Raw genomic sequence first — 17,583 nt, 5'->3', positions numbered from 1 at the left:
TGTTTAATGAACCCTTGTGTGTGGTTCATGTAGGACTGGTTTGTTCACAGAGATGATGAACTCGGAGTGCCTGTCAGATCGGGACTACCAGGGCTGGGTAGACTTTGGACGCCGGGACGCAGAGTGAGAGACAACAGAGCCGGCAGCGACCCGAGAGCACAGACTTGTGGCTTTTTGTTCAGATTTTATATAAAGTCAATGTTTTAGTTCCCCTGCAACTTTATAAATAAACTAATTTGCAGAATTATCACAAGAGTCAGACGCTCGTTCATCGCTGTCACGGGGGAATAAGGGAGACATGTCAAACTGTCCTGGATGGAAATGCAAAGTTTTATTCACAGGTGGTGAAATTCATACACACGCTGACATATAGAGCTGTGATGCTAACACAGAGCAGAGCATACAGCAGTGCAGAGAAACAGTGGTTTGGTTGATTTAAGTCTCAACACAAATTATCACAACCTGTGCTGATGATTTCTTCCCTTTTGAATCCACAGTATCCTATGCCTTTTTGCTACGGCTGATTGCTCAGAAAGATTTCAAAGAAAAACGCTGTTTAAATAATTATGACCGCTCTTCTGCCTCTCTTTAAATAAGGATTCCCCTTGACATCATGGGAGAATTCACTTTGAATGCCGCCAAAACATTGATTTCATTCCAGCAAGTTCAAAATTCCTGATGACATGAAACACAACACACTGGTTTTGGTGAGAGGTTTTGGCTCAGGATAAAGTCCACAAGGTCAGAAACAGCCAACAGGTGATGCGGCACTGTATGCAGCCATGACAACATGTACCATGTGGAAGCAGGTGAGGAACTGTCAGACAGACAGCTAAGTGATATAAACATTATCAACATTTTTCAGTTCAGTCAATGTGTCTTATGTCCCGCTTTGGGGCGGATGTCATCGCAATGCTTCTTCATCAAGTTCTCAAGTGTTTCATTCAGTGTCTTATGTACAACATGCTTTTGTCAGTGTAGCAGCTAATAAGCAGGAAAACCAAAGTGTATCTTAGTGCATTTGAACTTTCTTCAGTGTGACAGCATTGGTTTGGTTTGTGGTTTCAACTAACAATAATTTACTGCACATCTCCCAGATGACAACGTCATTATATACACATACTGTCAGTGATGATCTACTTTGGAAACTAAAAGAAACGACAGGTGGCGAGGTTCTTTAAAACCAACGGCGGGGAAAATGTGTAAAATGACGAGCACGAAACACAGTATAAAAATATGTTTTTCTTCATGGTGATCCTTTTTCAGTGTAAAAAGAAGCCATTTCTGCAGGGTGCGGTCAAACAGACTGGTGGTCAGGTGATCAGGTGATTGTCCTGAGATGAAATGTCACACACATGCGCACATGTGCACACATACACACAGACACACACATACACACACACATACACACACTATAACTACTGTACACATATTCATAGAAAAGAATATTACTGTACACGACAGACAACTTAAAGTATGGCTCTTGCACATTCTGTGGCTTTTGTTTTCAAGACCTCAGAGCTGTGGTGCCCTGACCTGCTCGGTGGGAATCACATGGCTGGATGCAAAGTCACTATGGTGAATGAGGGAGGAGCTCAGTGGTGAACAGCCCTCGTCAAACTTTCAGAGGACGCCCGACTGCTTCTCTCTCTCCGCTTCATTGTGGCCCGTCATCCCCCAAGCTACCACTCTGTGCAGCCCCAGACTGTGAAGCTTCTTCACCAAGTTCAAACTGAAAATGTTCTTCCTTCCCTCTTTGTCCGGTGATGAGCCTCCACCTTTGTCTTTCGCTGTGGATTGTGAAGGTTTTGTACACTGGCTGTCGTGCTGGTGGTGGTGGGGATAAGGAGAGGCTGAGATGCCACGCTCTTGCAGCAGCTGCAGGAGTCCCAGTGATGACGTGGTTACTTTTGTGGTGGTGGTGGTCTGGCCTCCGAGGCCAAAGTGTTGCTCGTAGGATGGCGGTGAAGTGCTCACGAGCTCACAGTTCCGACAAGATGGCAGGCTGAGAGAGTGAAGGCTGCCAACAGGAAAGAAAAAAATAATTAAAAACAAAAATCAAACACAGTGGACAAGAAAACGAAGCGGCTTCTTGTTGCACAAACATGCAAACTCATACATAAATAATGAAAAACAAGACAATGTTTCAGCCGGTTCAGTTGTTGTTAGTGTCTATCAATGCTGTAAGATGGATAAACATGTTAGTGTGGCGGCAGAGATGAAACAGGATCTGGTGGTTTGCTGAGGTGAAAACCTGAAAAAGGTCAAGAGACATTAAAATATAGTGTAACAAGCCAGGAAAAAACAAGTTAGGTCAGATGTAATTGCTAAGCAGCTATAAGTGTTAGCAGCAGAGGAAGGGTGTGTATTTCACAGAAGGACGGTTCAACAGCATTTCAGTTAGGTCACAGCAAATGTGTTACATCTCAGCCGCTGACTTTACACAGAGAAACTCAGGCAGAGGAGGCTTCTTAAATGATTAAGCAAAACATGAAGCAAACACGGTGCTGTGCATCTGTCATGTTGAAATCAGGCATTCATGTTGTGTCCATGACCCTCGGCTCTTACTTTGCCCTGAGGCCCCCTTTTAGAGTTGAAGAAAGAGCCTCGAAAGACGTTTTCTGCCACTGAGGAAGTACGGAGCAGAAGTTTAGAGGGAGAAAAAGCAGAATGAAAGAGTGGAAAACTGGAATATTCACTGACACTGAAAATAAAAATGAAGTTGTGGATTAATGAACATAGAAAACTGTTTTTCAGGAGTCTCTTTCTCAGAGTTTTGTGGTAACTCACGTCCAACACAACAAAATCAAGGTCAAGCTCAACTTTAACTTTATAATCCGGTGAAAAATAGACAAGGACAACATAACATGCTCAAAAACAAAGCCACTGGTACTGAATGTCAATAATATCCATATTCTTACCTAGTGGAGAAGGAGGGGATGGGAAGGGAGGGTTGGAGGACTTTGCAGGTGGTGATGGTATGTGTGGGAGAGGTCTGAGGGAGGTTGGGACCGGATGGAGAGACTGTGAGGTCATGGAAGGAGAAAAGGCATGTTAAACTACACATGAAGAAAACTACACTGAATGAATTAAGCTGGAAACTAAAGTTAAGTTACACAATGAATAGAACACAGGCAAAACAAAACTGAATACAGAGGAGAGAAAGCCGGAAACATGGATTTTAGAGGGTATTTAATGACATGAATAGGCGTGACAAGGCTATGCGCTCAGTGTGTTTACACGTGTCCTACCCATGCCATGTGCTCCGGAGAGGTGCGACAGGTCGGGTTCATCCTCCTCCAGGTCGTTCAGACTGTAGACGTGCTGTATGTCCACCTCGAGCTCCCTGAAGTCTTTAGTCAGGACGCCCGGACGTGGATGCAGGATGCCTCCCAGGTTTGGTTTGGCCAACTGCTGCCACTGGTGCAGAGTCACCGAGCCTGACGATGAGAGTCAGAGGGTGTTGTGATGCGCTTACATGTTATCTATGCTGTCGGAAATAACTACAATTTATCATTCTTAGTCAGCTGTGTAGTCACTCTTTACCTTCCAGAGGTTTGACGATCTGCAGGCGGTCTGGCAGGTAGGACCTAGACCCTCCTGATGAGCCGCAGGAGTGCCGTGAGCTGCCATTGGAGTAATTGGTGCCTGTTGATGCTGCTGGGCTGGAGGCCAGGCTCTCATTTGGTGTCAGGAAGCCACTGGAGCCCTCGCCCTCCTCGCAGTTTGCTGCCAAGGCATGTAGCTTACGCTCACGCTCCACTTCAAAGAACGGTCGCTCAGAAGAGTGGTTCTGCTGCCGGGCTGACAGGCTGCGCAAGGCGGCTTCCAGGTCCTGGCCTCCTGGTGTGCCTGGCTGGCCCAGACGCTTTGGCCCCCTGTGGTCAATACACGTGATAATGTTTTAACTGCTTCAGCACCGTGGACCTTAAAGTGGGTTAATCATTAGAAAGACATTTGACTTCAAATCAAGTTTTGCTAAAATACCAAATGTGTGTATAAAATGATCAAAAATAGATCTGGAATTTCACACTCAAACACACCTGTTGTCTTCTTTCTGAGCATTGTTGGAGCTGGGCTTGTCCTCCAGAGTAAGGCTGGCATTATCTGAGCCGTAGTAGCTGGTCCGGGGGGTGCTGGTACAACTGGAGCAGGTGGACACCGGACTGGAGCCAGGCAGTCCTGGGGAGTGGCACCGAGACCGCAGCCGCACAGCTTTGTTCACCACCTTGACGGTTTCAAACACACGCCATGGGTGGTTCCTGCCAGGGGGAAACACGGAATGAGAGGCAAGGAAAACATTACTGAAGTTGATTGTAGGCCCTGTTTGTAAAATGTGGTAATGGAAGAAGGGATGCTAACTGTTGTCCTATACAGGGGTGTCATAACCTTTCAGGTCCCCCTCAAACTGAAAGACATAGTGGGTGGAAGTTGAATCCATATTAGGATTATCTTAAAGGACTAGTGTGTAAGGTTTATGTGGATCTATTGGCAGAAATGGAGTATAACATTCAGAAGTATATTTTCATCATTGGTGTAAAATCACCTGAAAATAAGAATCATTTTGTTAGCTTAGTATGAGTTCTTGATATCTGCAGAGGGAAGGGGTCCTCTTCCACAGCGTCTGCCATGTTGCACCACCACATTTGTAGAGTAGCCCAGAATGGACAAATCAAACTCTGGAGTGAGCCTTTCGTGTTTTTAGTGGCCGCTGTAGGTTTTCCTCCATGATCGGAAGGGAGGGGTGAAGCGAGGGGTATTCAGTTAGATGCAATCTGCAACCTCACCACTAGATGCCACTAAATCCTACACACTGGTCACTAAGACACATGAGCAAAGTTCACATGTCCACCCACCCTCCAGGGATGTATTACAATGTACTCCAACTCCTCATGTGACTTTAAATGAGGACAGCTTGATGTGTTTTGGATCACTGGAGCTGCCATCAGGTGTGCTCTGGAGGAAAAAGTCACCTTTGTGTAGCAGATAAGTTCTATTTCAGTCTGAGTAAAAACACTGTAGATCTTGGGTGTTGCCTGGCAACATAAATAAAAAAAACTCCAAAACTGTCATCATATTTTAATTCAGATGTTGCTAAAGCCTGATCAGTGAATGGAAATGATTTGACAGATGATGTGTGTGTCTTATTATAGGCCTCTGGCTATGCTCTTTGATATATAAACATATAAATATTTATTGCTTTATTAAAAAAACACTGAGCTGTGATAAATGTATGTTACTTTATGTACCTTACCCCCACTTTTTTCAATAATATATATAATATATAATATACACTTTTGAAAACCCACAAATCATAAACAACACATCTGAGCAGCACAGATGTTGATCTGCTGTCTCACGAGTTGCGTAATGTTAGTTCAAACAATAATCGATTAGACTATGTTATTTTCTCAGTCAGTTGGGTTGGATCAACTTGAGTCAAGTCAAGCCAAATATTTATCCGATGACTGTTCTCCTATGCAGACAGCAGCAGTAGTAGTCATTTGGATTTCTTCCAGTTACATCAGACGCCAACAAACGATTTCTCAGTGGAGAAGAAAGTTTAAAAACACCTATGGAAACTCCTCAAACCAGTCCTGCAGGATGCTCAGTATGATATTTGACCAAAATCCGACAATATACACTGCCTTCTTCTTGATCCATGATGATGTCGAGCTCCCTCATGTGAAACACTTGAAATCTGCCCTTGTAGACGGTGTATGTTCAGACACTACAAAGGCAGATTTTGAGTAGAAATGAGACTCTGGAGGGTCATGTCTTAGTATAATGCACACTAAAGGAAGGTACCAGTGAACTACTTTAGCATCAAATAACCCTTGATGACTTGGTTAAGAGGCATTCAGGCAAAGCCTTCTACATATGAGAGCACACACACAATCACAGACTCACTTGTACTCTGAGGGAGCCGGGGTGTCGAGGCCTTTTCGGAAGGTGCCCTCTATCTCAGCCGCCAGTGAGTCCATGGGGAGGACAGAGGCCAGCGCAGTGTACCGCTGCACCGTGCTGTTGGGGAGGCTCTTATTCCGCAAGTTCTTGATGTCCTCTCGGGCCTCGCGGAGCATGTCCTCACACTCTGAGTACTTGTCTCGAATGTCCTGGAGCTGCAGACAGGGGGACACAAATTTTAAAAATGGCACACACAGGTACACACTGGTGGAGGCCTAACGACAGACAACCCTGTCTTGACTTTCTCCAAGCCTAACCCTCTTATCATAAGGTTGATAAGAGGGTTAGGGTTAGAAGCATTTAAGCATCTTCGCGTTTTATTTATGTTTCTGCTTTGGCATCAAATAATTTATTAGCCACAGTCAGTGACAGAAGGCTGGCTTTGCAAAGCGACACAAAGGCATGCTTCAGGTGTCCATAGTCTCATTGCAGCCATTTGGAAAAGAAAACAAAGAAAACAAAACAGAGCTTTAGAAAGAATGTGAGAGGATCCTGCGCCAACTCTAAGCGAGTTTATTTTGTCTTGCCTCTGACTTCAGTTTGAGCTGGCTCTCACGGGAGGCACTCAGGTTTTGGTTCAGCTCCTCGTTCTCATTGGTGAGCTAGAGGGACAGAGAGAAAATCAGAAGAGTTTTACTCTGATGTGACATAAGTCCATTCGTGGAGAACATGTTGACATTTAACAGCAAAGATAAGTATTCAAAGTGATCTATTACATAACGAGTATGACTGATAAAGTCAAGAACGGCTTTATATAAGCTCCTTGAGGGCACCTTGACTGGAGAACTTGTGTGTGTTTTTCTCTCACCCCTTTGCAACGAGCCTGCAGGTCCACAATCTGAGCGAGCAGCGAGCTGATCTCCTCCTGCTGTCGGAGAGAGTCCTCCACCTTCCTCGCTAGCTCCTCTGACAGGTCCACCACCTGCTTATTGACAGAGGCTGACACACACAGGTCCCGTCAATACACCTGTAACTGATGGTCAGCGCCTTATTTTCACATCATGAAACAAGACCGTAACACTTACACAGTTCTTCCACACACACCATCATCAGCTCCTGTTCTTGCTCCTCGTAGTTGGTCGTCTCTGTTGTGAGCTCGTTGGCCTGCGGAAATAACATCAGTGACACAATGTCATACTTTTAAAGTTCTAGTAATTGACACTGCTAGTAAACTTTGCAGTGTAGCATACCTCTAATCGCAGTTTACGGTTCTCATCCTCTAAACCCTTCAGTTTCTGCTGCAGGAAGTCATAGTGGACGAAGTTGCTGAGAGAACTGCATGATTCATTCCTTTTTATTCTGCAACAAGAAAAGAAGCACTCGTCTGTATTATACATTTACTCATCCAAGCAGAAACAAACTTCATGCAGTCATTCGTGAACTGAGGGAGTGGTGAAAATGCACTTTAACACGGTTAAATAAGCTGCTGCAAAGAAAAGAAATTCAAACAGAGCATTGATGACTCAAGACAATCATTAACTGCTGAGGGGAAAGAGTTTAGCACAAAGCTTTGCTGGAAACTTTGAGGATTAGTGGAGACGTTGTGACATTTACTGGCACACAGACTCCGTGCACTGAGACATTTAGCAATCCCTTTTATATCACTGAATAACTAGAGAAGAAATTGTTTTGTGACAGAATTTGTGTTAGACTGCAGCACAAATCATTGGTTTCTGTCTATTTCTGACATCATCATCATCAAAAATGTGCAACACTGTTTACTGAAGGTACAGTCAGAGGTTGCTCTGTATGTTTTGAATGGGAAATTAGGTGTATTTTCTGTTTAAATGTGGTTACTGCTCAAGGAATTAGGAGCATGAATTACAGCGATTCCTGTTTATTTTGAAGGATCTCGATATGGACAAAGTTACAAACCCAGACTTTGATACGTTTTTTGGGAAGCTAAATGTTCCCATTGGTGTCACTCCTAAACATCTATGTATTCTATCTGTGTAGCTAACCGCAGCCCGTTCTGTCTCGTAATATCAGTCAGTACTTCAAGAGGCGATTCACAACCTCTGTTTGCTTTGTTAGTCAAAGTGATATGCTGCCCTCTGTTTGTTTGGAGTGACCTTCGACAGGCGACCAATTCTTACACCCGGTACCTTTAAGGTTAGGGGCCAAGCAAGTAGTACGTTATGGCTTTTATTCCTGTTCTCTGTAACTACTTAATTTCCCCGGCATTTTATCTTATCTTAATCTTAAATGTCCCCTGAGTGGATGTTAGTGTATTTAGTGTCCCACAACTGAGGAAGACAAACATGTTTGTGTATGTGTGTGTAAACTCACGGCGACTGCGATTCAGCGTTCTCGATCTCTTCAGTGCTCGCATAGAACTGAAGGAGGTCGTCTCGCATCGACAGCTCGTGACGAAGTTGAGCGATCTAGAAAAATCCAGTGAGATAACATCACTTGAACTCAGCGGACTGACTCAGCATCACATCATAACACAACTCAGATCATGTTTTTAGGTACAACTGCAGTGTGTATCATGAGTAGAGCTGCAACGACTAACTGGTTAATGGTCAACTGTTAAATTCACTGGAAACTACTCTGATAATCAATTGATCGGTTTGAGTGATTTTTTAAGAAAATAAAGTCTAAATTTTCTGATTCATGCTTCTTAAAAGTGAATATTTCTTCTCTCCTCTATGACAGTAAACTGAATGTCCTTGGGTTGTGTCATCTTGGGATCTGGGAAAGGCTGATCAACCTTTTTCACCGTTCTCTAACATTTTATAGACCAGACGAATGGTTAATCAAGAAAATAATCAACAGACTAATCGACAATGAAGACAATCATTAGCTTAGGTTATCTTAATACCTCTTCCTTTGCAATTTCAAGCTGTTCATCCAGCATTTCATTGCGTGTCGTCAGCTCTTGGTTCTGCTTCAGGAGGGACTGACCGATGCGCGCTGCTAATTCCAGATCTCGCTCTTTCTGCAAAGTGATCAGTAAACATTACATTTATCTTACTGAACAATGCATAACAACATAGCACATTCATATTTTTGGCAGGTACACAATCACCGTTTTAATGAGGAAATCACAACTGCAGTTATGTTTTTTAAACCAAATCTAATTGACTTTCATGTGATCACAGACGGAAACCTGAGTGCTGAAAAGGGTGACAAACAGCGATGGTCAGTGAGGCAGATAATTTAATCCCCTCTAATCCCAGCCATCAGCTGTGTGTCTCTCTCTTACCTCCTCCAGCAGGTGGGTGACTGCCTTGATGTCATGATACGTCTTGGTGACCTGGCCCACTCGGTCTGAGCACAGCACTGAGGGAGGAGGGAGAGGGATTTATTGAATGGAGGAAGACACAGAACTGCAAAACGCACACAGACGACACTGAAACAACACAGGCCTGCTGACCGTTTACCATGAGATGAACATAAATAAAGTATTTCTACTTTTCAACCAGCTCCTGAACAGGCCAGAGTAGAGGAGCACAGTTTTTATTTAAACTTTTTTAACTCTGAATTTATTTATTAAGGTGATATTGCTGTTTCTGCACAGTTTTACCATTTCACAGAACGTGGCTATGGCAATTTTACAACATGGCATCAAGTCACCTGTCCGGTTGATTTTCAGTTAACAGTTTCTGGTTGTCTGTTGCGTTTCTGGATGCGCCGCTCTGACAAAAATGAATTACGGATTATAAATATTTACAGACTGCCCACACAAACATGGCCTTGTTACATACTTAATATTTGACATTCACCTGCAGTAACACACAGTATTCTTTGTATGAATGAGCGCCTTGAATAGATGTTGTTTCTGCTTTAAGTTTATCTCCATGTGGTCAGCCAGATACTGATCCTCTTAGCTTGAGCCTTTTTAGCCAGATAAGACGCCAATAAAGACCTCGTTCTCCTGGACACCAATATAGCTGGACGGGAGAGACTGCCAGGGCCGAACGGACGAGGTGTTCGCACCAGCAGGACATGGACAACATGGAAGGGATAACAGTGACTGGCTGCTGACCTGCAGCTTTGTTTACATCCTGGAGAATAGTTTGTTTGTGTCCACTTCAGAGTCAGTAAGGTTAAGGCGTGTGGAAGGTCAATGAGTCATTTTCTCACTTCAGATGAGCCTCGTATTGACACAACAATTGGAGCCATTTATGAACTGTGTGTGAGCCAAACACTGAACTATAAGCATCGTCTGTGATTTGTTAATCACCCAAAATTCTTCAGACAAACACAAAACAAAGATTATTCATCTATGAAGGATGTTAAGTTATAAATAATAATTGTAGGTTTAAAGCTTTAGGAGCAGAACTCACTGACTTGAGATCCATCACGCGATTCTGAAAGACGCAGCATACCTCTAAACCAAAATCTGTTGTGTAATCTTACTTTGGTAGAAAGCTTAGCTGGATTTAAGAGATGGGAAGTTGCCATACAGCAAAGTAATTAGATTGAGGTCCTTAAATTTGGCCTGGAAACACAGTGATTGGGTCGCTGTATCAGTGTCTAATCAGCCTAATGGAAAGAACCTAACCTTGGGCTGAACTAGTGCACTGTAAACTATCCCACAGCTGCCCATGAATTTTAAAACATTAAATCACATCCATAGCACTGTGAGGTGATTTACTGTAAGGTAGCGGTCATGTTTCCATCTTCATGACACTGAATAAAGAGTAACACACAACAGAAGAGTGATAGTGAAAACATTTGAACACATTTTTGCCAGAAAAGTGTGAGCAGAGCAGCAAACAGTAAAGGGCATCATGTGACACGGTCGCTCCTGTAAAAGCTCAGTCTGGGACAGCAAGATGACAAAAGTGACAAATGATGTGGGAAACTCTCAATTTAATTTCAGAGCTCAGCGTGGATCATCTAACAGGTCTGCTGACGCGACAGCAGGGCAAATCAACTTAAACACTGAATCATTAAATTATCTGAGATCAGAAAAACCAACTGAGATCAAATCAAATCTGAAATTTTAAATGATCATTTTAAAGTCAGAGTGGATGAGAGGTCCTCTAAGTGCTCAGAAAAATGGACTTCTGAACATCTACATTCCTTCACTCCTGAGCAAACTCCATCTGCTGATGAAGATCCCATCATATTCAACCTCCTGCAGACTGAATCACACATTCATGTAGCAGTCCTCTTGACTACTAAAGGTCTAACTGTGCAATTATCAAAATGCATTCTGTAAATTAACAAAGGTTAATCAGATAGTAGCTCAACTTCCTTAAATCCTGTTGTACTTAAAGAGGATTGCAGCACTTATGATCAAAGCAAAGTCAGCAGCAGGACTGTCAGCAGGTTTCAGATACTGTTTGTGTACAGATCCAAAAGAATCCAGTTCACAGCAAAGATGAATATCACAGTAAAGGACGACTGCTGTTCTATTATTCACGAGGAACATGCTGTTGTAATTCTTAGTTAATTAAGCAGTGTGTTACTTTGGAAATTGTAGTATTTTGGGTGGCTTATTTGCACTTGAATGAATTCATCCTTCAGTGAGCACCTAAACCGTACATCTAAGCTGAAAAACCTGATCCATTTCCTCTTGACCTCACTGCCCGAGCAGAGAGCAGATCAAGGAAAGCGACGCCGCTGTGCCAGCTAGAGGTTTTAGGGTTTGGGGTGAGCTAAATCCAGGCAGCTGAACCCTGAACTGCTGGCCTAATACTGTACCAATGGATGAACCTGGCTCACTTTGGAATACTTCTGACGTGTGTTGTGTTGTGGGGATCAGACAGACAGGGATCAGCTCCAAGGATAACATCCATATTGATCCCCTATTGATCTCCATTATCCTGAAGGTGCAGACTTGACAGGATAGGTGGGAGCTAAATTTTGTCTCACAGAGCTTCACACTATAAATCTGTCTGGACATTTTTTTCTCATCACCAATGGATTTTAGCCTAAAGATGCAGTACAGACATATCAACACAATACACAGCACAGGCAACCACACATCTGAGCAAAACAACTGTACATGTGCACTGAAAAAGGCATCCAATTTATTTATCTTATTGCATAACAGAGAGGCCAAAAATTTGTGTCCTGTTTTTTTTCTGGAGGGGTGCCCATGTCGCAGTGTTAGTGCGGGTGCCAGCCACATGCCCACTTAGACAAAGACCGGCCCGCACAGAGGAGGCATAGAGGAGAATCCCCGCTCACATTAACCGCTCTGTTTAAGCACAAGATCACCTTTTTAAACCTAAGCTGTACGAGCGTTTTCTTAGTTATAAACGGATACATCTATTTGATAAATACTGCAACAAGATTAAAATGTGCTAGTACTAACTACTCTACACTATCTTATTTTGGGCACATATTCATTGAAATGTATCAAAAGACTAACAGGAACATTACAGGAAAAGTAACAACATGGACTGAAACTAGGGCAGCAGCACAGTGAATATACTGTACCTGCAGTCTTTGTTCTGAACCACAGACCACAAAGTAATGGGTTTGGGAACATTCAACAGCAGTCATTTGTTACAAGAGCATTCAGGTCATTCCTTCAATCTCATTTAAACAATTCAATTATCTCTGTTTACAAAAGCTCCGTTCGCCTCTGAGAGTCAAACTACGTCAGCGGCAGAGAGATCCCCAAACATGGAAACTGTAGCATTAAAATACCACTGCCTAATTCTCTCACCCCATATAATAACAAAAGCACAAGAGAAAACACAAATTCATGACGCCACTGATGAAAACTGTGCACAGAGCTCGAATGTGCTGCTGCAGCATGTGCAGACACACACACACACACACTCACAGGCTCCGTGACCTTCAAGGCACTATGAGGGAACATTCAAGCTGGACATAATTTACAAAACTTTACATGTCTCAGGGCACTTTCATGTTGAACTAAAGGAGTCTTATCACCAGAGCTGGAAAAACAAGCATTTTGTGAATGGTAGCCATCGTTTGCGTGATGTGCCCTCGGTGACATCACTGCACCCTGCAGAACACACACTGCACTATAAAGTATTAAAGCGCTTAGATAACCAATACGTTGTGCAACAAAATACACCGAGAGCAACATCTGACTTGCAGGGCAGAAGGATCACAACTACAGCACTTGAGACTTAAATCTAATTTCTCTTCAAGCATGGCCTCTGCAGATCTCTGATCAGTCTCTAGTGCATGTCTCCTGCTATCCTCTGCCTCATCACACACTGCCTTATCTCACCTTGGGTCACCTCCCGGCAAAGGCTGTCGTTGCTGTTGTTATTATTGCTATTGCTGTTGTGGCATTTCTTCTCCTCCGCCACTGCTTCATCAGCAAGGCTGGAAGTGCTCTTCTCTTCTTCCTCCTCTTCAGATGCCGAGGAGCTCCACACCTCCATGGTGACCGGAGAAAAACTGTCCTCCATCTCTCTGTCCATCGGTTAAATCCCTCGCTCTTCCAGCTCTACTGTGTGTTCGCTGTGCTGTGGCACACGAGTTGTGCCTCTGCCATCATTTTGCTGGCCTGTGTGTGTCGGGGAGAACAGTATCCACCAGCTTAGGCGAGAGGGTGTATACACCTGTGTTTGTGTGCACAAGAGAATCTGAGCTGCTTGCTGTTAATATATAATCCCTCAGCCTGTAAGGGCCATCTGTCGTCATGCCTGCCTCCGTTCACCTGGCCACGTTGGACTACCGGGTAGAAAAAGAGGGGAGGAAGAGGAGGAGGGGTGAAGGAGGAAGAAAATTCTAAACCGTGAGCCACAGAGGCTGATATTGATCACACTGACCTCGTCCAAGCACAAAAACATAAGTATCATATGGCTGCAATTGAGAAAATAATCCAGGATGGGAGAGCTGATGCAGTAGAAAAGGATGCTGCATTAAGCCCACCCACCCCCGTGAAGTCGAGGGAGATGGTAGGTTCCAGTGGCTGTTCTTGTTCTGCACACATACGTAACAGCAGAGAGAAGGCTCTGCGTAACACTGGTGCAGACAGAGCCACACCCACTTTACAGGGGTCTGATGGAAGCCACACAGTGAACACATTTTATGATGTGTTTTAACAGGGATTACTGAGGGTCACCCACCAGAAAACATACCCAATTTTTATGCCATCTATTCATCTATACTGAAATAATGGTTCATTTTGTGCAATACTTAAAGAGTAAGTTGATGCTTGTGAGAATAATGAATAATAACAGAATTATTTAGAATAAAGAAATAATAATTCACATGTTTACTAGGGTACCACAAAGACAGCTCTTCACCTTGTATCATTTCATTCTAATTATGATCCCATCAGGACAAAGGAATTACCGGTCAATCCTTCATCATACTGCATTGCGCTGATGATCCACAGTCACTCTACACCCGGTCACCACATCCACTGTCTTGTCTCTGTCCATCCCATGCCCTTGCAGTTGCTACTCTAGACACAGCAGGTTTCTAATAATCAAATTTTAATCTCCTCATTAATTTTTCACACACAAACGGACTCTTTCCAGGTCAAAACCCTCACGCAAGAGACAATGAAGACACAACTTTCACCATCTGTTAGCTTCCAGCTTCTTCCTGTGTTCTGTCTTTGCAAGCGTTTATTAGTCCCTGCAGAATAAAATCACGTCGCCATTGACCGGAATGGTTCCACTGGTTGAGGTTAACAAGACAGTACTGTAAGAGCGTAACAAAAAATAGAGAGGGAAAATAGGTTATAGGGAAGTGATGTGTCAAGTACTTTGCCCACAATGACAAGCAAAGACATGACAAGGGCTTCGTCTGTGAGTCACGTCCCAGTAATAAAATCAACACTCCAGTCCAGCGCCTCTCTAGACACATCACCTGGATGACTGAAAAGAATCGATAAAAAGGCAAAAACTTACAGTTTTAGTAAAATCTCAACTCAACCCACTTCTATAACTCAGTGCGAGGATATAACAAGCCCCATACCACCAGTACGCGATATCACTGGCCAACATGTGCCTGAGGAAACACCCTGACAGGTCATTTGCCACGCTGGTTTGGCCCATCGTGTCTATAGAAATCCAGCAATACATCACAGTGTGCTCATATTTCTGATCTAATAAACAACATTATTTATTAAAGATCAGACATGCCCTGCCTGCAGTCTGCCAACTCCCCATTACAAGAGTGCAACATGCTGCAGGCAGTGTTCAGAAATTCAGCAGGCAAGTGAGCTCCCTCTGCAGCACCACACGTCTGGGTGGATGCAGGAGTGTTTCCCATCTACTCCTTGTTATATGTCATTAATGTTCTTTTTTTTTTTTTTGGTATGGCTTAAAAGTGTTCAAAAGCTTCCCTCAATGAAACATGATAGCTGAGGGGAACAAGTCACAAGTGGGTTCATCATTATGAGCATTCAATCGGCTGGTGTGCCACAGACTGTGCATGGCACTGATGTATGTAGAGATTGCTGTATAACACAGACAAATATTTAGGACTAGCTGTAATAGAAACCATCATAGAAATCATAGAAAGGACTGGAAGTGTGGTGTAGTGGAAGACTGGAATTAAAACAGGTGTAGCAGAGGGAAGCAGTGACCTTGACGAAAGAATACTAAAAACAAACAACACCATATGCCACCTGCCAAAAAGAGTCACACCGCAGCCTGGCACAGCATGGCACAGTCTGCGTGGATCAGGTTAGTCTGTCCTGTTCCTGATAGGAACATGTGACCTGGCATCACCTATCTAGCATAACAAGGAAGCAGCCATACAATCACATGATATCCTATCACTGTACAGTGAGGTCATCAGGGGTAAGAAATACCTTGAAATAAAGTTTCTGTTACAAAGTTTATGTGACCACAGAGCAACGTTTCTTCACTTTTTAAGATATCATTTCAAAGCAAATATTTGCACAGTGAAAACATGAAAAAGGGCCGCGCACTGTAGCCCCCTTCAGTGCAATGGTGCAACTTAATGGGTGTACCATTAAATTGCATGTAAGGGAGCTACAGTGTGCGGACCTTTTTCATGTTTTCCCCGCTGTCTTCTATTGGTCCAGCACCTGCCTTCTACGGTATTTGGTTGTGTGCAGCTGCTGTGCAAAGTTAGACATTTGCACATTTGCACACTCACTATATAATCCATTACTAAAAGGATCCTATCTAACGACAACAGAGCAGAACCTCCATCACTCACTGACCGACCCTCCATTTTTAGTCCCGGTGAGGATCACAGGTCACAACAATGATGAAAAATGATCACTCATGCAAACGGGCAGCAACATAAGCTGGTATCACCCCACGAGTCTAGACAACCTACGCTACGAACTTTAAATCCTTTTTGGGTTGCTGCAGCAGCTGATTTGCCAACAATGTCATCCACTGAGATATGCCGTCTGCGGCTCTCCGGCGGAAACTGCTTAAGAGGCCAAGTGACGGCAGGTTAATCAGCTTGGAGACATTTGACATCTGTGACTCAAATGTGAGTGTGTAGAGGAAGATTAGGCTTCACACACTCCGGTCATAACAAACACACACACACACACACACACACACACACACACACACTCTACTTGTGAATATACAACCCTGATTGATTCCAAAGAAGTTGGGACTCTGTGCAAAACGTAGGTAAAAACAGAATGCAGTCATTTACAATTGAACTGTGTTTACGAACCATGTTTTCCCAAGCCCATGTCGTAATATCCTTTATCCAACCATGTGTTTCACAAAGTGGTGAACCTCGCTCCACAACTTTCCCAGTCTTTAGTTGCTCCTGTCCCGACTTGTTTGAAATATGTTGCTGTCATCAAATGAGAATGAGCACATATTTATAAAAAACAATGAAGCCGATGAGGTCAGGCATTAAAGATGTTGCCTTTGTACTGTTTTCAAATGAGTATATGTCAAAAAGGAATAGAAAATGATCACATTTTGTTTGATTTGTATTTTACACAGCATCCCAACTTTTGTGGAAGCAGGACTGTGAATCGATTACCCAATTCGCCATTGGAGGTGCAACCTTTTAAAGAGGAGCTGGTCTACAACACAGTGAAGCCTCTGGGAAATAAGCAAATGCACTTAATGAATCAGGGATACAAACACTGAAATTCACTGATGAAGTGAACGATACCATGACACCCTGATTGATTTTCCTTTACAAATTTATAGAAATCATAAATGAGGAGCTGTGCAATGGGTGAAGAGGAGTTTACAGCCCATAGTTAAGGACACAATGAAGTTCAGCAACTCGGTATTAGCCGCTGTGGGTTTTTTTTATTGTTTTCACCAAACTGTGATGATACTGTGCAGTATTATAGGTACGTCCTCTCATGTATGGCCATGTTACTTTTAAATTTGTTTTGTAAATTTGTTCACGCATCTGCCACATCCAAAGCTGTGATGGTTCACTTCTGACCCAACCATCAAAAGTGACAGGTTAACAAAGTTCACTTGTGCAAAGACTGAATTTGTAAAACAAAAGCCAAAATGACAGCGGTGAACTGTTGGGACACCACCTACAGTCTCATATTTACTTCCCTGTGAACTCTCACTGCGGTCACACCCAACAGATTCTCAGATAAACAGCAGTTACGGTTGGTATTCATCTACTAAATGAAGCTATCCGTGATTTTTGCTCAGCTGTACGTCTTGGAACTTGAAGCCCAGTATGAAGGCAACAATACAGCAAAAAAATATTAAATAAAAAACTGTATATATGACA

General features: G+C 43.2%; 1 protein-coding gene across 4 annotated transcripts; it reads right to left on the bottom strand.

Annotated features, from left to right (window-relative positions):
- Positions 1-311: 311 nt before the first annotated feature.
- Positions 312-13,801, bottom strand: hap1 (huntingtin associated protein 1). 4 transcript variants are annotated; one of them, XM_076728163.1, is made up of 15 exons: positions 13,136-13,801; positions 9,176-9,252; positions 8,792-8,908; positions 8,257-8,351; positions 7,158-7,266; positions 6,993-7,071; positions 6,776-6,906; positions 6,495-6,569; positions 5,911-6,122; positions 4,044-4,262; positions 3,547-3,878; positions 3,252-3,440; positions 2,922-3,024; positions 2,569-2,627; positions 312-2,020 (listed from the first exon to the last, which is right to left on the bottom strand). In XM_076728163.1, exons 1-14 carry the CDS (start codon positions 13,329-13,331, stop codon positions 2,588-2,590), a joined length of 1,974 nt encoding a protein of 657 aa, XP_076584278.1. In that variant the 5' UTR covers positions 13,332-13,801; the 3' UTR covers positions 312-2,020; positions 2,569-2,587. The 4 variants fall into 4 exon arrangements, with proteins under 4 accessions (XP_076584278.1, XP_076584276.1, XP_076584279.1 ...); XM_076728161.1 differs by lacking the exon at positions 2,569-2,627 and having other exon boundaries at positions 13,136-13,586; XM_076728164.1 differs by lacking the exon at positions 2,922-3,024 and having other exon boundaries at positions 13,136-13,586.
- Positions 13,802-17,583: the final 3,782 nt, after the last annotated feature.

The sequence above is a fragment of the Chaetodon auriga genome, chromosome 4 (assembly GCF_051107435.1).
Source record: "Chaetodon auriga isolate fChaAug3 chromosome 4, fChaAug3.hap1, whole genome shotgun sequence".
Lineage (NCBI taxonomy): Eukaryota > Metazoa > Chordata > Actinopteri > Chaetodontiformes > Chaetodontidae > Chaetodon > Chaetodon auriga.
This window is presented reverse-complemented; position numbering and strand designations above follow the sequence as displayed.